The 18,744-nt window shown below is 39.2% G+C and overlaps 2 protein-coding genes across 3 annotated transcripts; one reads left to right on the forward strand and one right to left on the reverse strand.

The window, feature by feature from the left end:
• Positions 1-4,082: 4,082 nt before the first annotated feature.
• LOC104824957 (ribosomal RNA small subunit methyltransferase H) lies at positions 4,083-7,352 on the reverse strand. Its single transcript, XM_010557156.1, has 5 exons — positions 6,913-7,352; positions 6,206-6,436; positions 6,059-6,127; positions 5,135-5,327; positions 4,083-4,709 (listed from the first exon to the last, which is right to left on the reverse strand). Exons 1-5 carry the CDS (start codon positions 7,270-7,272, stop codon positions 4,291-4,293), a joined length of 1,272 nt encoding a protein of 423 aa, XP_010555458.1. The 5' UTR covers positions 7,273-7,352; the 3' UTR covers positions 4,083-4,290.
• A 1,542-nt stretch (positions 7,353-8,894) lies between these two features.
• Positions 8,895-11,498, forward strand: LOC104824958 (chorismate mutase 2). Of its 2 annotated transcripts, XM_010557157.2 has the most exons (6): positions 8,895-9,018; positions 9,130-9,361; positions 10,154-10,240; positions 10,329-10,472; positions 10,574-10,666; positions 11,047-11,498. In XM_010557157.2, exons 2-6 carry the CDS (start codon positions 9,143-9,145, stop codon positions 11,281-11,283), a joined length of 780 nt encoding a protein of 259 aa, XP_010555459.1. In that variant the 5' UTR covers positions 8,895-9,018; positions 9,130-9,142; the 3' UTR covers positions 11,284-11,498. The 2 variants fall into 2 exon arrangements, with proteins under 2 accessions (XP_010555459.1, XP_019059439.1); XM_019203894.1 differs by lacking the exon at positions 8,895-9,018 and having other exon boundaries at positions 9,025-9,361.
• Positions 11,499-18,744: the final 7,246 nt, after the last annotated feature.

The raw sequence follows: 18,744 nt of genomic DNA on the forward strand, positions 1-18,744 counted from the left end.
TGTCGAAATTGTATTTTTGCATACTCCTTATCTTAGTTATATACACAAAATAAGACAACATGATATATATATATATATATATATATGCGCAGGCGGATATATAAATATATTGTATGTTGGTCTCCTTGATTGTTCAACTAAAGATATTATTTCATGGACTTTATGTACATACATATATGCAATCAGATCAATCAAAGGCAAAATTAAAGGTACAAAAACAGATAATATAAAAAATATTAAAAGGATAAGGAAATTAAAAAAAAATGAATAAAGAGAGATTGTCTCCTTAATGATGCAACGACTTGTAGTTGGGAGATGAGTTAGCCATAACAAAGGAGATGGAACTGATCATGACATATCTGACGGCTGAGAATTCATTCCAAGTCAAATCGACGACCAGAACTCCATCAGACAGTAAATGGCTTCTGATTGTGACACGTTACCCTCTCTGACAAATCTCAGCCACATGTTTCGCTTACGTAGCCAAGCACCTCTCTCTCTCTCGGCTTTCTTGTTTTTTCTTCTCCAGTTTTTCTTCCTTTGGTTTTTCCCCGACACTTCACATTCTATTTCTAATTAGGAGATTGTCGATTTTTGGCTTTCATTTCCATGGGTTTATTTCTTTTTCATAAATCGCCTCGAATTCTTTTTTTTTTTCTAGAGTGAGAGGGGACTCAGCCGACACCTGTTTGCTTTGCATGATAGAGAGAGAAAACCCGAATCGGGGAGAAGAAGATGAAGAAAAATCGAGCCTTTTCTCTTTTTCCTGTTCCAATTCCGAGTTTATCTCCATCTTCTTGTTTCTGGGTTTTCGTTTTTGACCTTTTTATTCGAGATCTGAAATGAAAAACAAAAACCCTAATTTGCTTTGCATTTTCTCTTGATCTCCGTACTTTTAAAAATAGGGTTTTACAAGCTACTTTCCTTTAATAGACGGTTGCTTGTTTTCTCAGATCTGATTTCCAGTACGTTTTTTTCCTGTTCTTGTGTCTTATAGTACTGGTTTTATGTTTTATATTCGTGTTCTGGACCAGAATTTCATGTTACACACACATGTACGGCAGGCGTTCTCGTACATACACATTCACATCTGGATATATATATATATATATATACATGTATGAGGTTTTATGTATTTCCAAACTTTTCATGGCCGGTTGAAGTTTTTCAGATCTCGTTTGACTTGGTCGTGGGTATTTTTTTCCTGTCCAGTTTTGTGGCCATAGTATCTGCACATCCATACATATTCTAGTTGTTAATTTATGTTTACATATATATACACACATATATTATATATATGTATGTGTATTCAGGGGGACAAAGAAGTTGACAGAAGAGAGCGAGCACACAGAGGGAAGTTGTATAATCTGTATACTGTTGCTTTTGCGTGCTCGCTTCTCTTTCTGTCACATCTTCTCCCCCATGGATTTTCATCATCGATACTACTCATATTGTGTTTTGTATCTACCAAAATTATGTATATATGTGTATAATCATATGTTTTTTTTATCTATATATTATTGTTATTATAGTTGACTTGTGAAGTTCATCGAGAATTTTCCTCGTTGAAGATGCTAGATTTTGTGTTTCATACGTATAGTACGCATGCCGTATATGTGGACTTGCACATAGACATAAAAGGATTTGTCATATATGAGAAAAAGTACACATATATACATGATATTGTGTAAGTTTGACTTTTATGATTGATAAAATCTGCCGATTTATTCGTTGATATTTGGAGTTTGTGACTTTGATGAAGTGTGATTTCATCGGTTTAGTGTTCTTCATTCTTGTCAGTGTTAATGATATATGTTCATATATATAGACATGTAGGCAAGAATATGTATATTTGCCATATGTTTAGTGTATTACTTAACTTACTAGGGTGATATAATTAGCTAGTTAAATAGACGTGTGATTAGAGATCGATGCCAATAGAGTGTAAACTATATATGTCATGGTCCCTTGCATCATCCTTGGGTGCGCATTTTTCATACTGATATATATGTACGTACACCCAATTGATTATATACATAAGGCGTATACACAAGTCTAGCTTCTCGTATTGATATGCATGTTTCTTTTGAACCATGATTCCACATCATCATCATCATCACCACATCACCATCAACATCGGCATCACTGTCATCTTCTTCGTTCTTTTTCGTATCAAATTGAAAGGGTAAGTTAGATCCAATTCAGTTATTGAATATCAGTGTATGCTTGATGATGACATGCTTCTGATAACATGCATAATGCAAGTTGATATCCAATATATATGTGTGAAAGATTATAGGTTTATATATTTGGTTTGAGTCCATTTATAACTTAATTATCAATTCCTGTTCTTGAGTATATACATATACACTTTTAGATGTTAGATAGCATATAGGACAAAAAGTATGTCTTTTGTCAAAGGCATAGTCGGAACGCATGATATATATAAATGTTACTTTAGTTGGTTAAATAGTTTTGACATGATATGCCCTCTGTCAAAAGGCAGTAATTAAGGCATTTTATTGCATATAATATATTGATTTGGCTTGTAGTGTTGTAGTGTGTATATATATGTACATGTATCTTAGTATATGCCCTTTAGGCTCTTAGTTTGTCTATTTTTTGTTTTCCTTAATTAGTTTTTGATGCAATCTGATTATTATAATAAATCAATATATATATATTGGTTACAATATAACATAGAACACTACCAAAAGATACAGGAGATGTACATAACACCCATACTAATTTGTTGGGAGAGCCATATATGCACGTAGATTTGTGTTTATTATAATATAATGTGATCCACATGGATTTGTACATGTATTGTCTGTTAGTAACTGATGAAGTTATGGTCGGTTCGATCTTACTCTAACATCTCATCGATCCATACACAATATATGGAAAAGCTGTTGATATTCATTATGCCATGTTTTGTTCTTGTCAGATGTGGCTGAAATTCGAAGGCAGATCGATCTATACGAAACATTTGTTGCACCCTTTAGCGGTACAAGAGAATGTGGTTGAATTGCATGAGGCTAAATACTTCTGCACATTTGGTTCTTCGTTTCAGGTGTGACGACGTTTAATGGAAATTCAGATGATGGATTACTACACATGGTTTCTTATGCACCGGGGTAAGAAGTTTCTTCAAAAAGGTTAGAAATCCTTCCTGTTCAATGCTAATCTTTTTACTATATATATGTTACGGTTGGAGCTTATAGAACAAATCTCGGCTTTGAATTGGAAAAGCTAACCGGTTATGGTATTGGAATATATTAGTCTCTCTTGCAATCGGAATCTCGGGGGTGGTCCAAAAATGTTCAGGCAGTCCAAACACCAAAACAAGAAGGACCACCCCGAGATTGCGTGCGTGTGTGGTGAAACTGGATGGAACCTCTTCAAGAGGGGGAGGTGTTCTTCGCTTTTAATAAAGATTATCGGAAGACACTTCTTATTATATAACTAACAGAAAAGGCTATCTAACCTGTGGATCCATACGCATATCCAGTGGTCCCTCCGGAAGAGTTTTGATCGAGAAGGAGATGATTCGAAGATTCCGGACTCGTTGAAGTGCAGGAAAACACTCCGATCGGACCCTAGATTCTGTCGGAGTGAGAGTGGTTATGCCACTTTGTTGGTGAACATATATGTTTCCGCAATGCCAAATGCATGGCTCCAAGAATTTTGTGTATTGTAACTTCATTTAAGTCGAAGTCCAAATTGAAATCCGCTTTCTGGGTCACTTTTCTTCTGGCCGGTGAGTTGATCGACGCGGAAGGACCAGAGGACAATGATTGTTTCTGTTCCTTCTCTTACCTGAAACCTAGGGCTCACACAAGTCAAAAGGCCCATTAGAGGTTGCCATTTTCATCTCCCAATGCCATTACATCTGCCATCTGCTGACACTGCCAATGATAAAACCAAATCGAGATGGAATTCCTTTACAAAATAATGCAGCTTTCCGAATCTGATACAAAACAAAAACCAATATAAAAGCCGAGTACGATATCATTGCATAGCCAAAATCAAGATAATGGAATTGAATTTGCATACCAAAATCCGAAGCATTCCACCGGGAGTGGTCAAAAGGGTATTTTCGATATTTCCTACGCGAATGGACAAAGGGCCATTGGCATGAGATCGAGATGCAAACCAAAAGGAGAGCATCATCAAGATATGAAGCGTTTTACTTCAGAATTTGAAATCAATAGTAGCTCTTATACAAAATACAGTCTGATCTCTCTCTCGTTTGGAGATCTTCAAAAGAAATTTTCACCTGAAAACCAATCATGACTTCTGAATCACTCTTAGCTTAGCGCTCCGAGACCGCCTATTCTGTCTCTCTTCTTCTTCCGAAGGCGTTATCGGTCTCTTGGTTAGGATAATCCCGTTCGAGCTTCTTACCGTTTGTTTAATCCACGACTCGTTTGCTCCAAAATCCTTATCGGATAACTCTTCTTCGACATGTTTTCTGGGTTCTTCCGGGTTCTTTTCCTCTCGTTGAAAGCCGAGAATGTCGAGAAATGTTTGTTTCACGATTCGATCCTCCAAACTATGAAAAGAGATGACTGCAAGTCGACCCCCCGGTGCAAGAACCTCGAAAGATGCATAGATAGATTGTTGTAGGGTCTTCAGCTCATCGTTCACCGCTATTCTTAGCCCTTGGAACACTCTTGTCGCTGTCTTGATCCAACCTTGCCTGCCTCCTGAATCATTTGAAGGATAAAAAAGAAAAAAGATGCATAAAAAAAATTAAACCCGGGTTAAAATGGGTTAGATCGATATCATCCTTCGATTTATCAACACATAACCTTAAACTAAAGTATTCATCTATGTTCGGAAAAAAAACGTAATTCAGTAAATGCACCTAACTGAAAATCAGAAAATTCCAGCTTTCACAGCTGTGTTTTAATCTCTTCATGATTTTATTTTTACGGCAAAGGTTTAATCATCTGTTCTCTTTACAAAAGGAACCCATCTAACATAGCCTTAACCAGAAACAGCATGGAGTTTGCATAAATAGAACTGAATAAAGTGACAGATTTGACTTTTACTAGTGACTGGGTAATCCACCGGTATTATGCATAAAAATCACGTCCAGGATAACAATACGATGGGAGGATGAACATACCTCTGTTACCAGGTGACATACTTCGAATAAGATCAACCAGTTCACCGGTGGAATGTAGTCCGCCACTTAGTCGAGCCTTGATAATCTTATTCTGGAGTGAATACCAGTTGCTTTCTTCGCTATAATCCCGAAGGACTCTACCCAGTTCAGATTCTGGCCATGAATTCACTATGTCTTCTGCTTTCAGACTTGCCTGTCACATATCAACAGCAAATAGGTTTGGGGAACTTTTGCAGTCATTCTAAGCGATTCAGAGGCAGAAACAAGGAAGCTTTACTTGCGAGTCCTGTTTACATTGCAGCTCTTGCGTTGGTATAGGATAAACCATAAGATATATAAAACGTAAGGGCTGAAATATATGCCACAAATCAGCAGGTAGAATAAAATCTTCAAATCCAGCTTGTAGGGAAACAGAACCACATGCTTACATCTCAATAACCAATATCACAGTTCGTTAATGTAGTATTTTAACACATCACTACGGTTTCAACTCTAATGTCTTCAGCAGCCTCTTTTCCAGGTTCTTCCCTTTCAGCATAGGCATCTGGCTAGCAAATGATAAGAACCCCGTCTATAGTAGGCCCAGATCATTTGCAAAGAACTCACTCCTAGGAACAGGGCTATAATCGAGTACATAAGCTACCAACAAATTTCATACTTAAACAGTTGCATGAGAAGCATGTCATAAAATGGCTACAAGGGGATTTAATTTGTATATTTGCAAAAAAAAAAAAAAAAAAAAAAAATATCATAAAATGGCATAGGACAAACCCCTATTCGATCAATTCATTAAATGGACCTTAAGACCTTTGTCCTCTATACTCTTACTAGCATATGTTCCAGACTAAGTTCCTCACAGCTCAGTTAGTCAGATCAAGTTTCATTCACTTCTTATTATATAACTAACAGAAAAGGCTATCTAACCTGTGGATCCATACGCATATCCAGTGGTCCCTCCTCAAGAACGCTAAACCCTCTTTCTGGATTGTTCACCTGCCAGATAAAGCTTTCTCATGCCTGGTGAGAGACGCTAACACTGCAAAGCAACAGTCACATTCGAGATCAACATACCTGCATAGATGACATCCCTAGGTCCATAAGAATGCCATCAACCCCGATGTCTAACATCTCAGGATCTGTATCTGCAATAACAGATCTGATGCACTTGAAGTTCTTCCTAACAATAGAAGACTTCAGAGATGGATGCAGGACAGAATGAAGATGAACATGCGCCAGCTTGTGTGCCACAGGATCAACATCCATTCCAATGAAATGCCTCAGTTCAGGATGGTTCTCAATAATCTGAGAGACAAAGTACAAATCAAACGAGAAACAGTTCATCCCCTGCACAACAAAAACTTGTTCTGCCATTGATATTAGATAAAAACCTAACCCATGCAATCCATCAGCCTATTATGACAGTAGGCTCGCAAAACAACTTTCTAGAGATTCAGAAGTGACCATTCGTGGATTGAATTGCTCAAGACCCAATAGGTTCAAGAGTGCAAACCACGAACAAACACCGCCTCAAACGAAAAAATTTGGTTGAATTTTGATCATTCAGGTCATTGGCAGAGTACCTGAGCTGGCGAATTAACAACCAGAAGCAAATACAGGTTAATTTCATCAAACTAAGAATCTATGAAAGTTCAGCTAATCCATATAACTCAAAACGATGTCAGGAACAAGAGAATTCAGCAAGTTTTCTAGCTTAATATTATGGAATCCAACATTAAGAAAGTTTCGGAGTAAAGTGGCTTCATAGTCGACAAGCTTACAGCGTAAGAATGACCAGCAGCGCCGAGGGTGCAATCAACGAAACTGCGCAAGCGAATGGAAGACAAAACATCGACAACCTCGCCGAGCATCACCGGCACATGCGAAGACGGAGACTCCCCGTCGCCTGCGAGCTCGTACTCTCTGCTCGAACGTGTCCTCCTCTTCTCCTTCTTCACCACTGCTTCTGCCGCTGCTCTTCCAAGCTCGATCTCCTTTTTCTTCTTCCTCTTCGTGCTCTCGCTCGAGCTGATATCTCTCGCAATTACATTCACATTACCACGACAACGAAGCAAAGTCGTCTCATTCGCAAGAATCGATGGACACAGAAACAGCTGCTTCACCCTTATCGCTCCCGCCATTTCCCTTGCTCAGACCACTTTCGCCATTGCTGGGATTTTTCAGGGGCTACGACAACAAGGCCAGAAGAAGAATTCCCACATTGGGATTTGGGTCCTAAATTGATGTGCCCTAAACGTGATTCTTAATTGGGTCTTAACGCTCAACAATATTCAAATATGGGCCTGTCATTTCGTTCACGGGAAAAAACCACAACTTCCTTTTCCCTTTCTGAGATGCGAAATGCGCGTGGTTTTGTTTCCCTAAAACCGGCAGAACGTTAGATTTCATTAAGAAATCCCTTCATGGGGTGTGTGCGTATCAAACAAGGAGATATCAATCTAGATAGCAGTGGACATTTCGATGTAAAAATTAATTATTGTGCTTTTTTAAAATGAAAAAAATGGATTGAATTAAATGTAAAAATAAAAGAATGGAAATTTCTTTAAAAAAATTAAAATATTATCAATTAAAAAACCGAATCCGTATTTATACAAATAAAAATCGAATCGAATCAAATCGTATCTAATATAAAAATAGTATGGATACAATTTGTTTAAAACCCAATAAATCAAATTTTGGAAAAAAAAAACGAAAACTGAAATGTTCATCCCTTTTCATAAAGATAGGTGCCTCCTCCTAATATCTAAAAACTTCTCTCTAAATTTTGGATTTTCATTTGTAACCGAAATCAATTTTAGGTTCTAACCTTTTTTTTCTACTCATTTGAATAGACTAGAATTTTTTTAATAATACCGACCGCTGTATATTCATACGGTCGTAAATTATTCTAATAATACAATTTTTTTTAAAACTGTGACGTCGATTCATATAATTCTGAATTTTACATTGATTTCATGGCTTCTTGTAATGATTAATCGATTGGGATGGTGATCGTAAATTATTGTTAATACCAAAATTCCATCCGCTATTAAGATACAGAGAAAAATAAAATAAAAAGATTCTTCTATAACAATAACTGCTAGCGAACCAAGAATAGCCCGACACCTTAAAAATGGAGCGAGTTTGTAAATAACGAAAGGACATCCCCAGATTTATATTTATATAATTCTTTTGTCAGCAGAATTTTATATTATTTTGAAGAAATAATATTTTGTTGACTATTAGTAATAGTAACATTTCGACTTGCTTGTACGAAATTGAATACCTGATGTATACTCACATTTAATAAATAATATTTTACTGATTATTGATAATAATAGCTTTTATTTGTATATATATAATAGAAAATCGAATAACACGTTATTTTTCTAAATAAATTTACAATTGCGTAATCTTATTTTAAATAAATTTAATTTAAAAATTAGTTAGATACAGATTTTTTAAGTCAAATTTTAAACATAAAAATAACGAGCAAAATAATAAAAATATTTTAACAAAAACTTAATTCAAATTAAATTCGACCAGAGAAATAGGAACTAAAACGTAATTATTAGCCTTATTGACTTCAATGTGTACGCACCCTAGACTTGTCGCCATCAAGATGGGCCCACATCAGCCCAATTTCGTCCTTTTTTTTGTCGTTGCGTTTGATTTTTGCTGCAAAAAAAACATTTATTTTTAAATTTTATTTTTGGAAAAAAATAAACAAAAGGGGAATTTCTCAAAGGCGAATCCACCAACCAGTGATCGTTAAGGAAAAGAAAGGAGAACACACGTTGTCTCCATTACAGAATTTCCAAAAGCGAGAAAAAGGTGCAACAGGAAGAAGTAGAAGACGGAGAAGAAGAACAAAGAATCCACCCTAGGTAAGCTCTCGAATTCTCCCCGATCACAATGTCCGTCCTTCGTTTCGTGATGTTTACTTTGTTTCCGGCTTCGGTGACGATGATTTTGTCTTCGGCGTTTTGCCTGAGAAGCTGTGAAAACGGAATGGCGCGAGTCGCTGAGACCGGTTCGGGTGCACTGAGTCTTGACTCGATCAGGGACTCGCTGATTAGGCAGGAAGACACCATCGTCTTCAGCTTGATCGAGAGAGCTAAATTTCCCCTCAATTCCCCTGCGTACGAGGAATCTCGGTGTTCAGATTCTGGGTTTCCCGGTTCTATGACTGAGTTTCTGGTCAGAGAGACCGAGATTATCCAGGCTAAGGTATTTTTCGGTTGCATCGTTCGTTGTTCATGTTCTTTTTTTTCTTTCTGAATTTCCTTCCGGTTTTCGTGAGTTTCCCGTTATTCTTTGAAAGATTATTAGCAAATCAATTCAATTGATCCTCTCTAAGATTAGATACAACGACATAAGCTTACTACAAAGCTTTCTGGTACTATATCATCTTATGAAAATGATCTGAAGTTTTTCAGCACAAATTTCTGATTTTTTCTTCCTGAAATTCATCAGTACCACTTGTTTTTCTGGGTTCTTTTTAACCGCGTTCCTTGTTTTCCAAACCATTTGAATTGATCTGACCCGGGTTTTTATGCCCACCTCTAATCAACTGCCTGAGATAAATATCTCATGAAATTGGAACAACTGATCTTGTTTCGCGTGTTCATCGCTAAGGAGTTAATGTCTCTTAAAGATTTTGTCGCTTTAACTTGGCGTTTCTGCATCATAATCTCATGGAAAAAACGTGGAGTTGGGCAGGCTCGAGTATAGTTTGTCTCGATCTGTTATTGCACAGTTGCTTTTTGTCTAGATTTTGTCTGTGAATGTTGCAAATCAATTCGTTCAACCGTTACTTTCTTAGATTAAATCTTTTTGAAGAGTTGGATCTTTGTTAAACGTTTTGTCTCTTTCGGGACTGTCTTCCTGGGGAAATGAATGTCTATTTTGTGATTTGTTTATGGCAGTGTCTGCTGGAGATGGGGCATATTTCTTGAATAAAGGCTACATGCTTATGGTTTCACTTGAAAGTCTTATGAACTGTGCAGTTATGTTTCTCAGGTAGGGAGATACGAAAACCCGGAAGAAAATCCCTTCTTCCCGGAGAAAATTCCTTTTCCTGTTTGCCCGAAGCACAACTATCCACAGGTCGGTAGCGCGTCGAAGTTTTTTCTCTTACCTCTCGAGATTTTTCTTACATTCTAATCTGCAATGCTTGTAATAACTTAAAATTTAGGTTCTGCACCCTTCGGGTTCGTCCATTAACATAAACAATCGTATATGGGATCTGTACTTTAAAGAATTGCTTCCAATGGTTGCCACTGCTGGTGATGATGGCAACTATGCATCGACTGCTGCAAGTGATCTCGCATGTTTACAAGTAAGAGATCTTTGGATTCATGATCAGGTTTAGACGTATTAAGATGAACGAAATCGGTCTCGAATCTCGATAGATAGTCTTTGACGTTTAATCTTCTGCAGGCACTTTCTAGGAGGATTCACTACGGTAAATTCGTTGCTGAGGTCAAATTCAGAGACGCCCCACAAGATTACGAGCCCGCAATCCGCGCTCAGGTAACTAAATTGACAAATTGGTTCATTCATTACATAAGCTGTGAAGCTCTTATCACATCTACCCCTTAGTCTTTTGCTTTCTAACCTAATACGTCGAACTTCATTTTGAAACGGGTATAGCTCCAGATATCTCCGCAAGTCTTAGTTACCAACCAAGAATAACGAAGCCTTTTTCCTTTGGCCGTGTATTTGTGTTGAGTTCTTGATGGAAAAATGCTGTGGAAAGAGGCTCAACCCTTGCAAAGATTCATGTTTGATCTAATCCAAAAAATTCGATTTGATTTGATTATTGCAAGTTTTTTAAAAATATCCAGATATGGGTTATGTTTCATATCAATCAACCGAAATCCAACGCTTCTTATGTTTCTGGATCTTTGCAGGACAAAGAGGCACTGATGAAGCTACTAACGTTTGAGAAAGTGGAAGAGACGGTGAAGCAGAGGGTGCAGAAGAAAGCTGAGACGTTCGGACAAGAAGTAAACCTGTCTGAGACCGATCAAAACAGCGGCAAGAAGTACAAGGTCGACCCATCGGTTGTCTCTCGTATCTATGGCGAATGGGTCATCCCTCTCACCAAGGATGTCCAAGTTATGTATCTCCTCCGCCGCCTTGATTAAACCCGATGACAAGAAGAAACGGTACCAAAAAATGCTCTGAAAATGATAAAATTCCATCATATTTAACCATCGATATGTGAAAATATATGATATATGAACTCTTGTCGTTGATGTATTGTATAATCAGAATTGCAATAATCTTAATCTTTCTGAATCCTTAAGAGTTGCGGCTTTTCAGTTCGCAAATTATGTAAAGATTCAGTTCGGCGAGACCAGATTGGATTTGGCAAAAGTTGATCATAGCGTAGGAATAGTTATTTTATTACAGAAAAAAAAATCACCAAAATCCCCCAAGCCACCAACCGATCTTTCGTGGGATTCTTGTTCAAAACAAACAACCATGTTGTAAATGCATACTTTAGGACGTGTCGCTTGTACCAGACCAGAGAAGTCCAAGGTGCGCTCAACGTCACATCCCTAACCTGGTTCCAGACAGTTTTAGAGTAGAACTTCGACATAGGCGAGTCTTGTACAACCCATTGGTGTACATCAGCTATTCCCGGGGTAAGGACAGTGTCAACTATGTAGGTTACTAATCTCAGTTGAGCATCAGATCTGGGATTGGGTAGCAACCAACGATTATTCCTGTATATAGTTGAAACACGTGTGAATTTCGGAATTCCTAGTCCGCATGTCCGTTTTATCCCAACACTTCAATTAATCTACCAAATGGAGTCCAATAATCCAACCAGAAAAACACGTTTGTGCCATTGCCAAGCTTATAACGGGAGAAGTCTTTAGCTAAGTACCTAAGTTTAAGTAGTCTGTGAAAATACCAAGAATATCTGGCGAGTGGTTTGATGGCCCATATGCATCGGTTGTCAATGTAGTGTCGATGGATCCAGGCCACCCATAAAGAGCCAGAACATGTTAAGATCAACCATATCAGTTTCAATCCAATGGTGTTGTTCCATGAAATCAGGTCTTTAAGTCCTAATCCTCCTTCTTTCTTAGGTTTAGTTACTTGACTCCAAGCCACCTTGGTCCTAGAGTGCTTGTCAGGGTCTCCTTTCCATAAGTAAGCAGTGCAAAGTGAGTTCAACTATTAAATACAACCATTTGGCAAAATAAAGACACTCATCCAAAAGTTGATTATCCCCGAAATAACAGCTGATAGTAATTGAAGACGCCCCGCGAAAGAGAGATGCTTTGAAGACCAATGAGACATTTTAGCTCTAACTTTATCCATCAATGGTCTATAGTCTGTTGGACTCAACTTCGTGGGTTTAAGTGGCAAACCTAGGTACTTGATTGGCAAAGATCCCAATGATAGAATACGAGGGAGTAGTGATGCATTCACCAATAAGGTTGACAATGGAATCCGGCAAGTTGATAGCCCACAAGGTAGCCAGAATAAAGTCCCAACTGATAGAATCAAATGCCTTAGAAATGTCTATCTTGATGGTAGCCGCACAAGGGGAGCGGGGAAAACCGTAACCATGTATAATCTCGGCCGCTAGCAAACTATTTTCCACCATGAGTCTCCTTTGAATAAATGCTGACTGATTTTTGGAAATGAGATCAGGTAAGATTGGTTTGAGTTTCGCCACCAGAATCTTCAATATCACCTTGTAAATAGTATTGCAGCATGATATTGGTCTGAAATCACCGAAGGAATCAGCCCCTGGTTTCTTTGCTATTAGCACAAGTGCTGTCGAATTAATCCCCCTAAAAAGGAGACCAGTGCAGAAAAAATCCTGAATCGCAGCCGTACATTCAGCACCAATAAGTCCCCAAGTATGCCAGAAGAAATCAGCCGTGAAACCGTCTGGACCAGGTGATTTGTTACCTTTCAGGCCAAAGAATGAACTCTTTATCTCCTCGGTGATAGGTTGTGTGATCGTACTGATTACTGAATCAGGAATTCGGTAAGTCAATAAGTCCACAATTTTGTCAATGTGATGGATCCAATCTCTATTGATGTCGGCCAAGTATTGCTTTAAAATGCTCAATCCCAAGACCAATAATCTCGTCAAGCGCTTCTACTCGCTGCCCATCCTGATTCATGATGTATTTGATGGTATTAAAGGATCTTCAGCACGTCATAACTCGATGGAAAAAAGCCGTATTTTTGTCTCCCTCTTCAAGCCATTGAATCCGCGCGAACGCTGCTTGAAGAAAGCCTCTTCAACAGTCAGCAGTTGGTGGAGTTTGTCCAGATAGAACCGTTCCCGATTAAAGGATTGAGGGCAAGGGTTATTGAGGGCCTCGACCTGCACAGAAAGCAAACTATCATTAGGAATAATCACTCTCTTCTCTGTGTCACTATAAAGCTCTTTATTTAGTGTTTTAATAGGAAGTTTAAGGGATTTGAGTTTCCCTGAAAGCAAAGTGAGATTGGTTGATCGTGGATTAGTCGCATCCCACACCTCGGCCACCACCTCCAAGAGTCTAGGAGATTTAGTGAGGTGGTTAAAAAATCTGAAAGGTCTTGGGTTGAGAGGTCTGACATGGTTTAGTCTAATGTACCCCAGCGAGGAATGCTCGTTAGGCCTCCTTATCTCGTTAAAATCTCCAAATATAAGCCACGTAGTGTTAGGCCCCACAATGCTTCTAAATGTGTTCTCCAATTCCTCCCAGAGAGATTGTCTCCCTACTCGATCATTGAGGGCATAGACAGCTGAACAGATCACATCCGATTGATTCGGAAATCTTAGCATGATGGTTATAGCTTGGTCAGATTCTCCAAGTATGTGTATTGTTGCTGGAGCCTTCCATAGCAGCCATATCCTACCACTCGGATCACTCGAATAATTCACATGAGAGCACCAGTCCGGTCCAAGGCAGGACAATATATGTGATTGGTTTAGACTTTGGACGTGAGTTTCAAGAATGGCACAAAAAAGAGAATTATGATGAGCTAAAAGATTCCTAAGGGCTCTTTGTTTAGTGAGGGCGTTAAAACCTCTCACGTTCCAAAAGAGAAGATACATAAATTAATGGGAGAAGGGGGAAGGATCCATTTCCATGTTAAGTGGATTGGGCAACAAGGGAGGGACAATATCTGGGGGTGGAGAGGAGGCATGGTTGGATAGTAATGTAGGAGAATTAATAACAGGTGGATCGGCAGAGGGATTTAGATGTTGGATGGAGAGTTCAAAGGCAGAAGATGGTGGCTGTTTTGGGGAATGAGAGGTGAAGAGGGGGGCCATAGGTTCACCCGGGTCTTGGACGAGTTGACCAGCAGCAAGAGGAAGAGCACTAGAAGGTTTAGTATCACCAACTAAATGAATTGTGTTAGTTGATTTACCATGAGAGTGTTGGACATTAGCAGAGGAAGCTTTGATCAGTGAATTGTTGGTGGGGTTGACCTTAGAGCGGACTGGTACTGAGGGACGAGACTTTCCCTTACCCGTATCAGCTTTATCTCGAGTTGTATTCAAATGGCTAACACTTGGACAGCTGGTTTTTCCATGTCCAATGGAACCACAAAGAGGGCATGCCGAGGGAATCCAAAGATAGGAGATTGAGATAGTCTTGACTAGCCCGGAGTCAAATTGGACCTCCAACTCAGTGGAAAACTACTTGGTCAAATCCATCTGCACTTTAACCTCTGCAGAATTGATTCCGTAGATAGCTCGGACTTGCAGGGGGTTGCCAAGTATACTGGCGATATAACTCAGACCATTGATGTGGAGTAAATCAAACGGTACATTGTGGAGCTTGGCTCTAATAGGAGCTGATAATTATAATTTGAACTCCATTTCCTAGCCAAGAATGCTTGATCACCAATGTACCATAAACCCTGTTCAAGTATAGCCAATCTAACAGCTTCCGATTGTATGCGAACCAGTACTGAGTTACCGGGGAGAGAGTGGAATTCCAATCTCCTTTGCTTACCCCACAGAAAATTGAGAATTCCTTGAATTTTGGAGAACTTAGGCTTCATTCCGTAGAAGGAACAGACCACAAAATCTTGATGGATGCGTGCTCCTTCAACTAAAACAGATAAAGATTTTCAGATTAATTTAGGTTTGAAGAAAGAGGAAGAGGATTGAAGAAGAAGAAGTATGAGTTATGGAAGAGAAGAACCATACAGAAAAAGAAGGATTCCTCGTATATATTTATTCACAAAGAGACATTTACATAATATAGACTTTCTTAGTCTACAAGAAAAGGAAAGTTGACGTTATGTAATATACAATCGAATATATTTTTCCATATAAAAGAGATTGAATTATGCCTGAATATGTCATGTGTGTGTATTATGAAGATCCTCACGTGATTCTCTTCCATAGACTCCTTTTGATTCTGAAGGTTTCATTGGTTGCTTCTTGGTTAAGGCAACCACGTCGTCCTTGTCTTGGATGAAGCTCTCGGGTGAATTGTCTTCTTGCATGGTATGTCCGGTTTGTTCTTCAACATTCCCCCTCAAGATTGGTCGGCGATATTCGGTAAGACCAATCTTGAAGAGTACTTTGTTAAGAACAAACAAACTTGTTGCCTTGGTGAAGATGTCGACTAGTTGGTCGTGACTTCTCGTATACATCGGAGATATAGTCCCATTTGAAATTTTCTCCCTAATGAAGTGACAATCAACTTCGATATGCTTCGTCCTCTCGTGGAATACGGAATTGGCTGCGATGTGTAGAGCGGCTTGGTTGTCGCAATGAAGAGGAATCGGTTTAGTAGAATCGATTCCAAGGTCTTTCAAGAGTTGCTTCAACCATATGATCTCGCTTGTAGTATTTGCCATGGCTCGATATTCGGCTTCTGCACTTGATCTTGCCACCACGGTTTGTTTTTTGCTTTTCCAACTGACAAGATTCCCTCCAATGAACGTGCAATATCCAGTTGTAGATTTGCGATCTATCCTATCTCCTGCCCAGTCTGCATCACAATATCCAATGATCTCTGTATGCTTGTTGTTCCTCATCCATAGGCCTTTGTTCGGTGTTCCTTTTAAATATTTTAGTATCCGATCCACCATTTGCCAATGCGCTGTAGTTGGTGCATGCATCCATTGACTAACCTGATGCACAACAAAGCTCAAATCAGGTCGTATAATCGTGAGATAGATGAGCTTACCTACAACGCGACGATATTGCTCTGCATTCTCGAGTAATTCCCCCTCGCATTGATCTTTGAAATGTTCCTCAATAGGTGTCCGAACGGGTTTGGCTCCAAGTTTTCCTGTCTCACCAAGTAGATCAAGAACATATTTTCTCTGGGAAAGAAAAATGTCAGATGAATCGCGAGTAACTTCTATACCAAGAAAATATTGTAGAGGACCAAGATCTTTAATATCAAAAACGGTTTGCAAATATAATTTAGTATCCTCAATACCACGTGCATCACTTCCCGTAAGTATTATGTCGTCAACATAAACTAAGAGAACGGTGATACCTGTGTTTGTGTGATGGACGAATAAGGAGTGGTCAGAATGGCTGCGAGTAAAACCACGTGTGATGAGAGCATCATGTAGTTTTTGGTACCACGCGCGCGGAGATTGTTTAAACCCATAGATCGCCTTTTGGAGACGGCAAACGCGGTTGTCGTCGGTAAAGCCGGGCGGTGGCTGCATGAATATTTCCTCATCTAAATCACCCTGGAGGAAAGCATTCTTAACGTCAAGCTGTGACAAGGACCAAGATAAGTTAGCCGCAAGTGAAAGTATAATACGAATGGAAGGAATTTTAGCTACGGGAGCAAAAGTGTCTGTGTAATCTTCCCCGTAAGTTTGAGTAAAGCCCTTGGCGACCAATCGAGCTTTGTAGCGTTCTATTTCCCCGTCACTATGATATTTGATTTTGTAAACCCATTTCGAGTCGATGACTTTCTTTCCGAGAGGTAACTCGGTGAGTTCCCAAGTTTTATTACGTTTCAAAGCTGCGATCTCCTCGTGCATGGCTGTAACCCACAGTGGAGAATCTTTAGCTTGGTCATAATTTTGTGGCTCAGAATCCTGCATGATGGTGCTCCAAAAAGACACAGCATTAGGTGGAAAATCATTTAAAGAGACTAAGGGATGTATCGAATGAACAGTAGTGGAGAGATGACTTTCTGCATTAGCCAACACTTTCCACGTTGGCTTTCGATCTCGTGTTCCCCGACGTAAAGAGTGAATAGATGAAGCTTCCGGAGGACCAACATCGGAAAGCATGTGAGGGGACGACAAAGAATCCAAAGGAAGAGAGGGTTCCCCCTCGCACAAGGCATCCAAAGAGTGTCCAGAATTTTCTGGGATATCTTCGGACCAATCCGGCGGAATGATAGGCCCTGCAGTGTTAGTGGAATCTGATGGAGAAGACAAGGGACAAGGGTCAAGGGGAACCTGAGGGGATTCTTCCCCGATAGGAGACACGATTGGTGTCAGTGGCGGGTTATGATGTTCTCGGTGAAGTCTTGAGTATCCCGGTGGAGGACCAAGAATCGAAGGACTGTGTTGCATGGCAATATGTTGATATGAGGTACGTAGTTGATCAGGATATGGGTTTGAATCTGTGCCTTGCTCCACAAGTAAATCTAGGTCCTTCCGATCTTTGTCGCCGAAATTAGGGGTGGGCGATCGGGTCGGATCGGGTTATTCGAATTCGGTTATTTCGGGTTCGGGTTGTTCGGGTTTGGAATTTTCATATCCAATCGGGTATAAAATCTTAATCGGTTCGGTTCGGGTTCGGTTCGGATTTTTTCGGGTTCGGTTCGGGTTTATCCAAACAAATATTCGATTAAAAAAAGTTTTATGAATTGTTTTATAGAAAAATAAGAAAAACAACCTTTATAATGTCATTTGAACCAAAATCAATGTAAGTCCCATAGCAAAAAAGAAAAAATCAAACATAAAACGCTTTCCTATGATTCTTGAGAGCCGAAATGTGCATTCCATGGCCAAACTCTTTCTTCTACAGAAGCAACAATGGTGAAACAACAAAAACCAGAACATGGGTCCTATCTTTACATTCTACGTAAGAATCAAAAGGCTACTAAACACATTTGCACGATACCATTTACAATATACTAATATAGAAGGAAGAAAGAACAAACACAAGGATAAAGTTCACGTCATGTATGAAAAATACGAGCTCCTTTATCAGAAACTGCATGTCTAAGATACGGGATTGACCTCTTTACACCTATACATGTTTGAAATTGAACGAGTAGATCTAAGAACAACAGGAACAGAGCAGAGGAAATTGTTTAATATGATTCCTCACAAGATACTTCTTATCGAAACACGACATCCATCACTTGTAGGATCATGGAAGGATTTCTGCTTATTTTATCACGCAAAATGATTATCAACAATCAGCGCTACGACTACAGAATCAAAATTACTCCATTCACAGAGAAGAATGTCTCGTTGGAAATTGTTACACACATCGCCTCTACAACCTAAACTCGTTGGCGACAGCAGAACTCATCATACGTACAAAATTCAACCAAAAAAACCTAGAATTCCGCGTAAATCGAAGAAAGTAGACAACACAAGAAAAATAGAAGATAACACTGTTCCAGACACAT

This window comes from Tarenaya hassleriana, unplaced genomic scaffold (genome assembly GCF_000463585.1).
Source record: "Tarenaya hassleriana unplaced genomic scaffold, ASM46358v1 Cleome416, whole genome shotgun sequence".
Classification (NCBI taxonomy): domain Eukaryota; kingdom Viridiplantae; phylum Streptophyta; class Magnoliopsida; order Brassicales; family Cleomaceae; genus Tarenaya; species Tarenaya hassleriana.

Coding starts and splice junctions, on each gene's coding strand:
- LOC104824958 (XM_019203894.1), top strand. CDS start 9,047: ATGTCCGTCCTTCGTTTCGTGATGTTTACTTTGTTTCCGGCTTCGGTG. Junction 9,362..10,153: donor CCGAGATTATCCAGGCTAAG/GTATTTTTCGGT, acceptor TATGTTTCTCAG/GTAGGGAGATACGAAAACCC. Junction 10,667..11,046: donor AGCCCGCAATCCGCGCTCAG/GTAACTAAATTG, acceptor GGATCTTTGCAG/GACAAAGAGGCACTGATGAA.
- LOC104824957 (XM_010557156.1), bottom strand. CDS start 7,272: ATGGCGGGAGCGATAAGGGTGAAGCAGCTGTTTCTGTGTCCATCGATT. Junction 6,128..6,205: donor TAGGGATGTCATCTATGCAG/GTATGTTGATCT, acceptor TTTATCTGGCAG/GTGAACAATCCAGAAAGAGG. Junction 4,710..5,134: donor TATGTCACCTGGTAACAGAG/GTATGTTCATCC, acceptor CAAATGATTCAG/GAGGCAGGCAAGGTTGGATC.